The 15,651-nt window shown below is 43.8% G+C and overlaps 1 protein-coding gene across 5 annotated transcripts in view; it reads right to left on the bottom strand.

The window, feature by feature from the left end:
- Positions 1-15,651, bottom strand: part of LOC115199974 (homeobox protein cut-like 2) — a 122,931-nt gene that overhangs the window by 21,334 nt on the left and 85,946 nt on the right. For all 5 annotated transcript variants that reach the window (XM_029762572.1, XM_029762573.1, XM_029762568.1 and 2 more), the window contains exons 4-5: positions 12,554-12,632; positions 283-423 (exon numbers count right to left, since the gene is read on the bottom strand). In XM_029762572.1, the coding sequence (XP_029618432.1) occupies positions 283-423; positions 12,554-12,632 (220 nt within the window). The remainder of the gene's footprint in view (positions 1-282; positions 424-12,553; positions 12,633-15,651) is intronic.

Raw genomic sequence — 15,651 nt, 5'->3', positions numbered from 1 at the left:
ATTTTTTCAGTATAGTTGAAAAGTTGCTAATTAGCTAAAATTCTAAGTTGTCCGTGATGAGATTCGAACTCCCAATCATTGGGTTGCTCGACGTTCGCTTTACACGCGCTCCCATCCACCCCGACTAACCACCCTACTTTAGTTTTTGGCTTAAGTAACCATCTGTCTTATGTAACCATACCAAACATAACGTATCATACTAATTTGAGGGTCCCGGATTTACATTTACTATGTTACGTCTAGTCTATGAGACCAGGCTGGTGGCAGTGGCTCTGGTCTGACCTGGCTTGTCAAGGCACTCCAGGTGTCTCTTCCAGTGCCCGCTGAGCTCCCTGACCAGGGCCTCGCTGTCTGGGGCAGAACTCTGCAGCTGCTGCAGCCTCTCCTCCAGGGTGTGTGTAGCCTCAAGCACGGGAACTGGGTCTGAGTGCAAAAAGACACACAAGATGGAGAGAAATGTTACATTTTTCTATGAACCACTATATGCAAAACAACCACATAGCCATAATATTGACTGGTAATTCAAGAGCTTCAAAAGCTGAAGTGGATGAGGAAAGTCAAAAGTTCAACACTTCAGTCAAGTGAATTTCATTGCCTATCTATTTGATCAAATATAATGAGATATCACAATTATCCTGTTGCTGCTGTCAAAATATGTCTCCTATTATACAACTGATGTCAGGATGTTTAAAAGGAACTTTTTAAATAGCATACTAAAAGAAAAATCTACCATACCATATTCTGCATGAGACAGTACAGTTATCATATGCTCTCCTGCACAACAGCATCAAGAGTAGGAGACTGAGAAATTGTTCCAAAGAGGGACTCTAGAATTCACTCCAATGAGATGCCTTAGAAATCTCCCAGGCTGGCCCTAATGACATGAATAGACTAAACTACTAAGATCAAATCCAATGGAACTCATCACCAATAAATGAATGTCAAAAAGCCGCATAGACTGCAGTAGAATATGACTTCAGTCCCAAATATACACCTAAACAAATCCAACAAAGTCTGGAAAAAGTCTGCTCCTGAAAAGAAGAGAAAAAGAAGACGGATTCTTTAGCACAACAGAGGAGCTGTTTTGCAATGCATGTGCGGCAGCCTGGGCCCCATGGGGCCAACTAGGAGGCTGTTTCTCTGCTAACAAGTCTCCTCTGTGTCATTTGATCATTTAAATTATTATGCCAGGAATTCTCAGGAGGTGGCTCGGCACTCCACATCACAGGGCTGTTTTTAATCTTCCCGTTCCCTTTCTTCCCATCCCGAAAAGTTCAACAGCTCTGAGAGGGAGAGCTGCTCCTGTTGTGTACCTGCCTGCCGCACACCAAAGGAGGTGACTTCTAGTGCCAAAGCACAGAGAGAGGGGCTCAGGGGAGCCGCTTGACAAGGAGGGAGGGAGGATGTAGAGATACGCACACACACGCACACACACTCTTGCACACACACACACCAGCCTTTCAAAACTCCAAGGAGGGAAAATCGCTGCTTTGCTGCACAAACTTTTCTCCCGCAGCTTTCATGCGCTCGTCTTTCTGCACCTGTGTGGATCGCGATCATATCCTTTCTTCAACATGGGCACAGACTGAACTGACTGTTCAGAGAGCCTAACCACAGACGTTTACACTTCAACAGACACCACTGAGACTAGACAGCCAAGTCGAAGCAGGCCACAGAAACACAGCTGTCAAAAATTAGCAATCTGTGAAAAGACTTCCATAACCATTTGACATATCTGAAGTTTCATCAGAAACACTCGGACAAAGATAATAGATGGAACCATTTTTTCCCCAGGACAGTTTACAGTCAACTGAGCCTCCTGTGTGTCTGTGTTCACTGTTACACCCACACTGGAGATATTGCATCAGTCACATGGGACATCACACTTAAGAGCAGAGCTCTTCTTAGACAAACAGGACGACTTAAAACACTGCTTTTCACATCGACCCACTGTCACAGAAATCACTTTATCAGCCTCTTTTCCATATATCCTTTTAACTTTCCATGATCAAAGTGCAGAGATTACAGTAAGGGATCTCTCACACTTGGACAAGCAGGGATTATCAATCAGTGGCTAGGCAAAAAAAGTGAAGGGATATATGGTAGCCCTGTATACAAAATGAACCCAGTCAAAGAGGAGAGCAGCAGGGGTACTCTCAGAGGGACCCGGGTGTAGCTCTACAAGACGGGCTACAGTTGGGGGAAGTGTCAAAGAAGACTGCTGATAACGGAAGAGAACAGGACTGCTAATTGATGTTGCTAATAAGCTGTGCTGGATATTCCTTTAAGAGCATTTCTTTAAAAGTAAATCCTTACTATAAAAGGAAGATTGAATACTTGAATTGAATTTTACACCATACTGCCAATATACCTAGAATTCCCCCCCACACCACCATCATCATCCCCCAGCATTATCTACTGTGAGTGGGTCATATCTATGCAAATAAACAGGACATTTTTTTATTCAATCCGTATCTTAATTAATGCTGATTGGACGTCTGCCCTGAAGTCATGATAACAGATAGCACAACAGCACCTCATTGAGGGTCATAAATCACTGCACATTAATATATCATATTCTCTAGTCAAATATGGTCCATTCACACGTGAACCACAGTGACTGGGCAAAGGTGGGGATGAACAGAATGTTATGAGGAGAAGGAGGTTCAGAGGTCATTCCGGGGACACACGCCTGTCCTCTCAGTCTACCAGCAAAGACGAGCTGGCATTGAGGATCCTGGCATCACTTGTACTTCAACACAGTTGTTCATTTGTACTTCAGCACAGTTCCACCTGGTTTGTTGGTATTGTGTGGTGTTAGCAAAGTCACTACACTAGTAAGCCAGGGTAGGGCTATCATACAATCTATGTGTGTGTGGTCTCATCATCTACATTGAGTTTGCATCAGTGTTACAGATGAGATAATGAGCTTCCATGGCTGGTTCCTAGCAGCCGCTGGTCAGGTATTACGCTGCTATTGCTCATCCCATAGCAGGGAGCAGCTCTCTGGGTGCTGCTCCTTGACAGCCCAGGGTAAACAGGCCATGCCTAGCATGGTCACAACAGATATGTTTATGCTTGATAGCCAGCTCCTATGGTTGTTCCTATGGAGTTGGATATAGACCAGGTTAGGCCAGGGCCCACTGTGTGAACTGTCCACATAAATACTGTCTGGACTGTGGCCGGGACAGTGGGACAGACAGGTCAAGGATGTGTCTGGGTGGGCAGTGGTGGTGGGTGGGAGTGAACGAGGGTGGTGTGAGCCAAGACAAGCAGGTGTGTTGGGACGGTCCGTCTTTGCCCTGTCAGCGATACACTGTCATTAGGCGGTGTGGGCTCAGCGGGGTGCACCATTACGTCTCCCTGGGCCCTGTGTAATTACGTTCTGACATAATTAACCCAGCAAGCCCATTAGCCAAGCACTGGCTGGCTGGAGAGAAAAGAAAAAAAAACGCTATAATTATTTGTTGTGCGCATGTTAATGAGGCCAGCTGTGTTCCCATCATACAACATGAACAAATTAATTTACAAGGCTGTGCTTCGAGGGTTTTTTCTTTTCATACAAAACAGTCTTGTTTTGTGTTGTTTTTCTCTATGTGGTCTTCAAGTTCCAAAAACACTATTTCTTGCTGTTGCAACAAACCGTAACACTGTACATGAGCAGTGTATTGTCATGGCCCGAAACTAGGTTGACTGAACAGTTAGTCCTTAGTCCAACCTTCAAAGACAAAGCGCACCATCAAAATGGCTACCTTTGAAAGAAGTTGTATCTTTTCTTAATTAAAGCAAAAGTAAACAACCAATACTCTACTTACAGAGTACGGGAGTCCCAATCCAATGTAGCCGTGTGGGAACACTTCCATTGACTGAAGTCTAATAGTCTTTAACAAAGTCATCTATTATTTTAACAACTACACAGACACTCGCGCTCACAAGGTACAATTCTTTAATGTCTATCCTTGTTTCAACCTAGATTACATAGATTTTTGTAGCTACGATGAAATCATTTTCAACAAAATGCTATCTCAGAAAACGTATGAAAAAAATGGAAAATGCTACAGTAAAAACGGCCAGTTTCTGTGCTGCCTTTTCACTCATACGATATTCAGAGCACAGAACAAAAGTCTCTCCCTTTGACTTGTATGTGGAGAAGAGAGTGGAAGAGATAAAAGATAAAGAAACAGAGATCACTATAGAGAGAGAGAGAGCGAGAGAAATGGTGAAAGAAGTGTGTCTTTCACTGTGTGCTGACAGACAATCTGAAAGAGTAACTTTTTAACCTGTTCTTTTGTCTGTGTTCCACACATGCCTTTGTCTGGCAGACTGAAGGACATCTCTACAACTATGTAAAAAGAAGCTCTTAGAAATATACATAAACAGGAATATCAGGGTAAAATATAATTCAGCCACTCTTTAACTTTAATTGATAGGGTTGACGTTCTTGTTTTGTTGTTCTTTTTTTGTTACAATAACAAAATAACTGTTCGGTGAAAAATCACAAAAAAAACAACAAACACAACTGAAACTATTCATCTCCTTTACACTTCAGTACTTGAGTTTTAGTCGTACCCATATATATATATATATATAGTATCTCTGCACACACACACTCACATGCCCACGCACACACACTTCCTCTCTGTTCTGAGCACACACTCTGCCGGTCCCTCTGGGGTCTCTGCTCCACGGGGATCCATTGGAGAGGCCCAGCTCTTTTATGAACATAATGCATTATTAAGCACCTCAAACATCTCCTGGGCCTTTGTTTATTACTGCTCTTATTAATCACTTGTGCAGAATCTCGTCCTGCCCAAAAGAGCTTTCATTTTCCATCAACTTTTATATATGCTTTCATTTTTGATACTGCCACAAACAGAGCGTAGACGCACAGCTCTCCAAGTTCCCTCTCATCTTCTGATGGAATGTACTCAGCACCACACTTATTATTAAAAAAAACAATGCCTTACAGGCCTCAATAAGCCTCTCTCTCCAGCATCTGCCAATGTACACTGAGTGGACAAAACATTATGAACACCTGCTCTTTCCATGGCAGACTGACCAGGTGAATCTAGGTGAAAGCTATGATCCCTTATTGATGTCACTTGTTAAATCCACTTCAATCAGTGTAGATGAAGGGGAGGAGACAGGTTAAAGAAGGATTTTTAAGCCTTGAGACAATTGAGACATGGATTGTGTATGTGTGCTATTCAGAGGGTGAATGGGCAAGACAAAATATTTAGGTACCTTTGAACGGGGTATGGTAGTAGGTGCCAGGCGCACTGGTTTGTGTCAAGAACTGCAACGCTGCTGGGTTTTTCACCCTCAACAGTTTCCCGTGTATGTGAAGAATGGTCCACCACCCAAAGGACATCCAACCAACTTGACACAACTGTGGGAAGCATTGGAGTCAACATGGGCCAGCATCCCTGTGGAACGCTTCCGACACTTTGTAGAGTCCATGCCCCGACAAATTTAGGCTGTTCTGAGGGCAAAAAGGGGTGCAACTCAATACTATGAAGGTGTTCCTAATGTTTTACCCACTCAGTGTATACAGGGAGCTATAAGGGGACAATCATTATTTGAATAGATTAAGGTGAAATCACAAAGGTCATTTTACTCTTTAGGGATAGGGGGCAGCATTGGGAAGTTTGGATGAAAAGCGTTCCCAGAGGAAACTGCCTGTTACTCAGGCCCAGAAGCTAGAATATGCATATAATTAGTAGATATGGATAGAAAACACTCTAAAGTTTCCAAAACTGTTAACATAATGTATGTGAGTATAACAGAACTCATATGGCAGGCAAAAACCTGAGAAAAATACAACCAGGAAGTGGGAATTCTGAGGTTTGCCGTTTTAAAGTGAATGCCTATCGAATATCCAGTGTCTGTGGGGTCAGATTGCACTTCCTAAGGCTTCCACTAGATGTCAACAGTCTTTAGAAGTTGTTTCAGGCTTCTATTGTGAAAGGGGAGCGAATAAGAGCACTCTCAGCAGATGGCCCAGGTGAAAGCCTTTAGTTAAGTCACATGCATGGCCGTGAGCGCGAGCTCCGTTCCCTTTCCTTTCTAATGAAAACAATATTGTCTGGTTGAAACATAATTGAATATTTATGATAAAAATACCCTAAGGATTGATTAGAAACATCGTTTGACATGTTTCTACGAACTCAAATGGAACTATTTTGACTTTTCGTCTAGACTTTGTGCCCGCGCTTTGTGCGTTTGGATTACTGGACTAAACGAGCGAACAAAGAGGAGGTTTTTGGACATAAAGATGAACTTTATCGAACAAAATGAACATTTATTGTCTAACATGGAGACCTGGGAGTGCCATCAGATGAAGATCATCAAAGTTAAGTGATTCATTTTAATGCTATTTCTGACTTTTGCTGACCTAACATAATCGCATGGTGTGCTTTCACCGGAAAGCCTTTTTGAAATCGGACATTGTGGTTGGATTAACGAGAAGTTCATCTTTAAAATGGTGTATAATACTTGTATGTTTGAGGAACTTTAATTATGAGATTGCTGTTGTTTGAATTTGGCGCCCTGCAATTTCACTGGCTGTAGGCCAGGTGTTCCGCTAGCGGAACCCCCTTCCCAGAAAGGTTAATGCTCTATTCTTACAACCCTGGAGCCAAAGGAAATTACTAACTGACTTTAATATGCACTGCACTTACAATCTCGCAGACCAAGGAGACTTCAATACATTAATATTCATTGTGCAATGAAGTCATAAAGCCATGATGGAATTGTGTGGAGTTGTACCTGGTCCTGGAACCCGTACCATGCAGTAGTATTTGGTCACCACTAGCTAGCACTGTTGCCCCAACGTTTCAACTAATGCAGACCTCAGCCCTGCCAAGGGCCCAACAAACATACAACACACAAACACACACACACACACACACAGTAAGTGAGCTCCCTGCTGAGATGAAAGGTACTGTGTTCTTCAGGAGAGATGGAGGGAGAGCGAGAGAGAGAGGGATGAGGTGATCCTGGGGGAGGTGTGTGAGTAAAGAGAGGGGAGGGGGCAGAGCAAACACCTGGAGCGCCAATCTCAGGGCTACGCTCCTGGCGACAGGGCCCCGCTCTTCCTCTCAAAGCGACAGCTACAAACACCAAGGTTCAAACGTAACCGCAGAGTCAGAGATGCTCACACAGGAGGGAGAGAGATGAGGAGAGAGGTGCTACTCAGGAGAGCCAACTCAGTCATGGAAACTGTCTCTGTTTTTCACATCCTGTGAAGAGGAAGTAGTTTATTTACACTGATCAAAAAAGTATAGAGATGAAAATCTAAACAAATAAGTATTTTTTGGAGGGCCAAATATTTTGTCGACAATTTCAATGGAGCATAGGAATATACAGTTGAAGTCGGAAGTTTACATACACCTTAGCCAAACACATTTAAATTCTGTTTTTCACAATTCCTGACGTTTAATCCAAGTGTCTTAGGTCAGTTAGGATCACCACTTTATTTTAAGAATATGAAATGTCAGAATAATAGTCGAGTGAATGATTTAGTTTAGCTTTTATTTCTTACATCACATTCCCAGTGGGTCAGAAGTTTACATACACTCCATTAGTATTTGGTAGCATTGCCTTTAAATTGTTTAACCTGGGTCAAACACTTCGGGTAGCCTCCCACAAGCTTCCCACAATAAGTTGGGTGAATTTTGGCCCATTCCTCCTGACATAGCTGTTGTAACTGAGTCAGGTTTCTAGGCCTCCTTGCTCGCATACGCTTTTACAGTTCTGCCCACACATTTTCTATAGGATTCAGGTCAGGGCTTTGTGATGGTCACTCCAATACCTTGACTTTGTTGTCCTTAAGCCATTTTGCCACAACTTTGGAAGTATGCTTGGGGTCATTGTCCATTTGGAAGACCCATTTGCGACCAAGCTTTAACTTCCTGTCTTGAGATGTTACTTCAATATATCCACATATTTGTCCTTCCTCATGATCCTATCTATTTTGTGAAGTGCACCAGTCCCTCCTGCAGCAAAGCACCCCCACACATGATGCTGCCACCTCCGTGCTTCACGGTTGGGATGGTGTTCTTCGGCTTGCAAGCCTCCCCCTTTTTCCTCCAAACTTAACGATGGTCATTATGGCCAAACAGTTCTATTTTTGTTTCATCAGACCAGAGGACATTTCTCCAAAAACTACAATCTTTGTCCCTATGTGCAGTTGCAAACCATAGTCTGGCTTTTTTATGGCGGTTTTGGAGCAGTGGCTTCTTCCTTGCTGAGCGGCCTTTCAGGTTATGTCGATGTAGGACTCGTTTTATTGTGGATATAGATACTTATGTACCTGTTTCCTCCAGCATCTTCACAGGGTCCTTTGCTGTTGTTCTGGGATTGATTTGCACTTTTCGCGCCAAAGTACGTTCATCTCTAGGAGACAAAACGCGTCTCCTTCCTGAGCGGTATGACGGCTGCGTGGTCCCATGGTGTTTATACCTGCGTACTATTGTTTGTACAGATGAATGTGGTACCTTCAGGCGTTTGGAAATTGCTCCCAAGGATGAACCAGACTTGTGGAGGTCTACAATGGTTTTTCTGAGGTCTTGGCTGATTTCTTTTGATTTTCCCATGATGTCAAGGAAAGAGGCACTGAGTTTGAAGGTAGGCCTTGAAATACATCCACAGGTACACCTCCAATTGACTCAAATGATGTCAATTAGCCTATCAGAAGCTTCTAAAGCCATGACATATTTTTCATGAATTTTCCAAGCTGTTTAAAGGCACAGTCAACTTAGTGTATGTAAACTTCTGACCCACTGGAATTGTGATACAGTGAATTATAAGTGAAATAATCTGTCTGTAAACAATTGTTGGAAAAAGTACTTGTGTCGTGCACAAAGTAGATGTCCTAACTGACTTGCCAAAACTATAGTTTGTTAACAAGAAAATTGTGGAGTGGTTGAAAAACGAGTTTTAATGACTCCAACCTAAGTGTATGTAAACTTCCGACTTCAACTGTATGTCTTAAATGCATGGAAATGCACATTATGATTCTGGTGTGTGACATTTTGGCTTGGGGACCCAATAATGACATTTTTAGAAGTATTACATTTTCAAGGTGTTCTCATTGCTCAGAGCACTTATTTCAACTGTTCCCCATAAAATGCAGTGGATGCATTGGAGTTGCTTCAAAGAGCATGCCCTGTAAGACTGACTGTTCATGACACCGGTGTTAGATTCTAAATGAACCTATTAAAACTCACGGATAATTAGTAAAGCTTAAACCAAGTTTATTCACCCATTGGGTCAATGCAGCTGCATAAGACAAAATAAATATTCACACCAGTGGTAATATATATATATATACCCCAATTTGGGTGGAGTCTCCTCCTTCTCTCTTTCTCTTTACATCTTTATTACTAGGCAGGAAGTTAAGTGATACAGGCAATAAACTGTTCCTTCTCCCTTAATATGACCTGACCTGACCTCGACCCCCTTCCTCACTAATCCACAGCTCCGCATCTTTATCAGTGCCTGCCAACATATGATCGTCTCCCTGCACTCAGTACATTCCAAGCTTAATTGCCTCCAACATATACATTCCTCCTACAGATAACCATTAACTTCTGGTGTAGGCACTCTAGACCATAGCACTCAATATTTCAATAGGATTCCTGATAATTAACACTATTCAGAACCCAGAATCCATCACCGGTAAAGGTTGCCATTGTCATACTACATGTAATCCTTTGTCACAGGAAACAGTGCCACTCTAAGTCCAGACACACCACAACTATAATAATAGCTATCTTGTTCAGCAGCTGGAGCTTGATAAACTTGCTGACTTTACAGTAAAAACAAAACCCAAATCACACTCACTCACACACACACACACACACACACACACACACACACACACACACACACACACACACACACACACACACACACACACACACACACACACACACACACACACACACACACACACACACACACACACACACACAGCATTTCCAGCCATGTATTCTCCTCTCTTCCCTTACACTAACATTCTCCTCCTCCTAAACACACTGATGTGAGATACACATTTGCTTTAACAAATTGGGATGTGATTAAAACCTTCTCTATTGAGAGCATGTTCAGGGTAGCCCTGTGTTGTGTCAGGGATGCATACCCTCCTGTCTATAACATTCATATGAACTGAGAATATGAAAGCAGCATCATAACATGTGTCATGCGTGTCCAACATTATGCAACTGACATCATCATTGGCACCTATTCCAATAACGGATTTGTTATTGTGGATAACTGATACCTGACACCAAACGTCGCTGTTAACTGGATACAACAGGTCACATTGTCCCCTCCCCCTCCCTGGCTCTCCTCTTGCATTCATTAACTCTGTTGTCGGCCGCTCTGATTGGACCAACGGCCTGTCAGTGTCAGCAGACAGCCAGGATGGAGGGATCCTTTCAAATTAAATAAGAGGGAGAAAAAAAATGTCTGCCAATGAATAGTGATAACGGCATTAAGATTAACGAGCACGGTGTGTTAAGAATAATTGCGTCTGTCAAAACATAAAAAATACATGAGCTGGATCGTTTGTTTGGAGACTGGCGGGAAAGCAGCACAGTGATGTGTTTATAGGGGAGGAGACTAATAAAGTGAGGGACCACGGCCAACTGACTGTCCTCTGGTGTACCTGGAGCGATCCACTCTGGGAACAGGGGGTGACCTTGGACAGGCCAGTGAGATGCACAATGATACACAAAATACTCTACTCTCCATTTTGTGACTCCTGTTTGGCAGCAGATAGGAGGTAAATAATATCAGAAAGATAATAATGAATAGATTTGGAGAATTTTAGCAATTAGCTGTTAATGGGAATGATTGGTATGACATTAAAGGATTAGACGACAAATAATAATCAGCAGCTCAGCTGGCTGCGTTTTTTGGGGTTTTAAAATAATAACTCCTTCTGTAGTAGTAAAGCCCAGGAAACGTCATCCACACACAGACCTGCAGTGACACACAGTGTGAGAGCTAAGACTAGAGACTCTGGTGAGAGAGAGTCACCCGGATGCTAATGCTAGTACAGGTCCAGGTAAGGTCAGAGGAAGATGAGTGTTCTGAATATGCTAATCCAAGGCCCTCCGACCTGTAACAAGGGCCACATGACGACAAGGCTCAACCCCCCCCCCCCCCCCCACCCCCCCCCCCCACCCTGGCCAATCATAGAGAAGTGATTGGTGGAGATGTCGATGTCATATATGTTTACGTCAAAATAGGAGCTGAAAGTGTGCATGCATGTGTGTGTGCCAGAGGAGGCTGGTGGGAGGCACTATAAGAGGACGGGCTCATTGTAACGGCTGGAATAGAATGAACGGAACGATATCAAACACGTCAAACATACTGAAAGCACGTTGGACTCCGTTCCATTTATTCCATTACAGCCATTATAACATGCCCGTCCTCCTATAGCTCCTCCCACCAGCCTCCTCTGGTGTGTGGGTGTGTGTATGCATGTGTGTATGCGCATGTGTGTGAGAGCAAAAGTAAACGTTAAATTCCTATTTTTTAAATCTTCAAACCCAATCCTAGCTACAAGGGTTCCGATACAGTTAAACACGGTTTATTTGTACTCTTTCTTGTCAGTGCCCTGTGCAATTAAAGAGATGAAGTCCTCATTCCTTACATTATCATTGTTGGTTCAGTCTGCTCTTGATAGAACATTTGTTCATGACAAAATATAGCCCCTAAAACCCTCCTGGGTCCTCTATTAAGCCCTTGATACATGCAGGTATAGGTCAGGAAATCAAACTGAACACCTCTTCAAAGACATCCATTTCTTATCAAAAAAAATAACTCCATTCAAAGTGTGTGGTGAAATATCAAGCAGGAGACTTCAAGGCAAAATGGAGACCTTTAAAAGTCAGTCGCTGCATCGCTATTTTCTCTGACACCCACTTTTATCTTGTACTCATTGAATCTGTAAACCGCGTTCTCTACTCTTGCAATGAGTGTTCCTCTGATGTAGCCGGAGATTGGAGTGCGTTTTGCTCTTGTCTCCTGCAACAAAGAGCAATGCTGTATAGTGTGCCCTGGCAACAAACAACAACAGAATACACAGTCTCTCCCCCTCCCCCTCTCTTTCCCTGCTGGCCTCATCAGGCCTGCACTCCAGACTAAGACAAGCTACAGTTGGCTTTTAATTGGCCCTCTGCAATCAACAGCCCATCCCCACAAGGATCGTCTCTCCTCCGCAATGCAACGCTCAAGGACCAGCGCTCGGTTCTGAAGTGGCCCCACACAGAGCACAGACTCTAAAACATAGATAAGAACTACAGGGTGTCTTGTGGATATTTATATATCTATGGCAAGAAAACAGTCACTTCGTATTTTTAGCTTGTCTCGTGTAGACCGTTGGCCTAATGGCGTTGACTGTGGCTTGGTGTGTTGTTGATCTGGCTGGGGAAGGTGATCTCTTGTGGGAGGTTTGTTACATGAGCAAGGTTGTGTGTTGTCTGTGTCTGTGACTGTGCTGTTGTGATGTGTGTGGCTCTGTTCCAGGTGGGAGACTCACCAGGGGCTTCGATAAGCTGCTTGTAGATTCCCAGGAATGCCGACTCTGCCTCCTTACTGCGCTTGTTCAGAGCGACCACCTGGAGACGACAGGACAGGACACAGCCGTCAGGGTGACACTCAGGCGTCAACATTCATACTAAACCTCTGCTGAAGGAACATTTAGCGACCCATACACACAGAACATCTGCATTTACATGCATTCTACACTGTTCTGACATATGAAGTAAATAAGCAGCGTATAAAGTAATTGTGCTAACGAGACAGACAGAAACAAAGTTGATCCCTCTCCAGAAGGTCATCAGAATGATGGTACATCACCAACATGTTGCTCTGACGGGGTTTGAGTGCTGAATTATGTGAACAAGGTGCTGAGCTAATACTACAAGCTGATATTTGGCCTCTTAAACCCCAACGTTGCGGTGTGTATTGAGGTGACATTTGGCCTGTTAAACACAGGTGTGGTGTGTATTGAGGTGACATTTGGCCTGTTAAACACAGGTGCGGTGTGTATTGAGGTGACATTTGGCCTGTTAAACACAGGTGTGGTGTGTATTGAGGTGACATTTGGCCTGTTAAACACAGGTGCGGTGTGTATTGAGGTGACATTTGGCCTGTTAAACACAGGTGTGGTGTGTATTGAGGTGACATTTGGCCTGTTAAACACAGGTGTGGTGTGCTCTATGAGGCAGGTCAGTGTTATGCTATTCTGCTATTCTCCACTCCACGGGTGATGCAAAGCAATTAACAATTCATTTGGATGGACAAAGAAGGGAATTAGTCACCACCTGGCCCCATGGAGAGGGCATCTGCCCTGGTGGGTATGTGGGTTACAGTCCTCACAGCTACAATACACCAGCAGCCCTGTTATCTACTGTAAGTCAGAACAAGTCAATGTCTGAAAGTCTTAGCTTAGCAACTCTCTGAAATACTACATCAGATAGCACAGGAGGCTGCTGAGGGGAGGACGGCTCATAATAATGTCTGCAACGGAGTGGATGCAATGGCATCATACACCGCGGTCTAAGGCACTGCATCTCAGTGCAAGAGGCGTCACTACAGTCCCTGGTTCGAATCCAGGCTGAATCACATCCGGCCGTGATCGGGAGTCCCATAGGGCGGCGTACAATTGGCCCGGAGCCATCCGGGTTTGGCCGGGGTAGGCCGTCATCGTAAATAAGAATTTGTTCTTACCTGACTTGCCTAGTTAAATAAAGGTGAAATAAAATTAAAAATATGGAAACCGCTCATGCCATTACCACGAGTCCGTTCTCCCAATAAGGTGTCAGCAACCTCCTGTGTCAGATAGGCCATGTCCACTACAAATGTCCCTCCAATCCAAGAGGAAACTAAATTCTAATTATTGTCATCTATTCTCTATAGAATTCCTATCAGTGTTGATTACAGTTTTTATCTGACCAGACATAATGACTTCTATTGAAGGAACCCAGCGCATGTTACCTTCTGAGACCTTCTTTATTGGTCTGACTTCAGTTCGACAATGTTATTTGGACCGAGGTCTGAAAACACTTATGAGAATGGTGGAGAATGTTTAGAGATGGTTATAAGTAACAACTGTGGGAAAGAGAGAGAGACGGAGAGCCCTTGAATTACTGGAATTGTCTTGTTTCCTCCCCAAAGAGGCATAACGACAGCATCATGTTTAAAGAAATATCATAAAGATCAAGCAAATCCCTCCCACTCGGAACTGCGAGCCAGAGTTCATGGAAAATGGAAAGGCTGGAGCCCAATCGATATAGATGCAACAGTCTGCAGCTACCAGCCATCTCTCTCTCTCTCTCTCTCTCTCTCTCATCAGCATCTTGATATGCCACACCTATCAAGTGGATGGATTATGTTGGCAAGGGAGAAATGCTCACTAACAGGGATGTAAACAAATTTGTGCACTAAATTTGAGAGAAATCCGTATTTTTTGTGCGTATAGAAAAATGTATGGGATCTTTTATTTCAGCTCGTGAAACATGGGACCAACACTTTACATGTTGCGTTTATATTTTGTTCAGTGTACATATAGCAGGTTGTGTGAACTCACCAGGATCTGTTTCAGACTGACCCCCCTGTCCCTGTCCTGTCTACCTTTCTGAAGAATACATCAAATAAGGCCCTGAACTGCACATGTAAAACGCACAGGCTCCATTTCCCACCGACACAGGGGTCTCCTGGCCTTCCATCACCCTTTAACGAGAGAACACGGAGATTACCTCCACAATCACACCATTAACCTGTCTGCAGCCGCCAGAGGAGACATCAATCACACGTCAGCACACTCGGTATGGGTAACCCTCTCCCCTCGTGCACGCTGCCACCGCCATCATCAAAGCACCTCGGAGGCGTCACGCATAATGTGGTCTGATCTGAGTGACTCGTCTTCCTCTGGACCTGATGCTAATCTACCTTCAGCCAAACACATGGGATTAGCTTCCGTCCCCTGGTACCACACAGATTACACTATGGAGAGGTATGGTATAAATAATGTATGTTTCAGCAAAGGTACGGTGGTAGTAGGACAATGTATCTAAACCTATTCCATGTTAGCCTGTTTGGCCGTAAAAGGATAGAATATGGCTTCTCTGGGAGGGATATGGTGAACATTCATTTTACAAGCAGCAGGAGTAAACCCCCAGAGATTTATTGTAGGGAAAGAGAGAGAGAGAGAGAGAGAGAGAGAGAGAGAGAGAGGAAACCTGTTAGAAGTGGACCATAACTCTTCACAGAGGACCAGTCCGTGTGGGCAGGCTACTGCTGCTGTCTCCAGCACTGCTGGGAAATGCTTACTGAGGCCTAGGAGGATACTTATAGTGAAACACATGGTCCATGTGTGGGTCTGTTTGCGTGTGTGTGTGTGTGTGCGTGTGCAGGCGTGTGGTGTGTCGACATGTGAGAAGAGAAGAATAAATGATGGCAAAAGATGAATTTAACATAAAGAAGTGCAGGGAAGAGAAAGGCAGAGAGGCACTGAGCTACAGACAGAGACAGAGAGGGCGAGAAAGAGGTTCCCATAAAGACTGCAATTAGCAATTATGCAGACATCAATTACAATTATCACAACTGGTGATTATGCAATTATCACTCTAAATC

The sequence above is a fragment of the Salmo trutta genome, chromosome 9, assembly GCF_901001165.1.
Source record: "Salmo trutta chromosome 9, fSalTru1.1, whole genome shotgun sequence".
NCBI lineage: Eukaryota > Metazoa > Chordata > Actinopteri > Salmoniformes > Salmonidae > Salmo > Salmo trutta.
The sequence above is the reverse complement of the archived record's forward strand: the minus strand, read 5'-3'. Positions and strand labels throughout refer to the sequence as shown.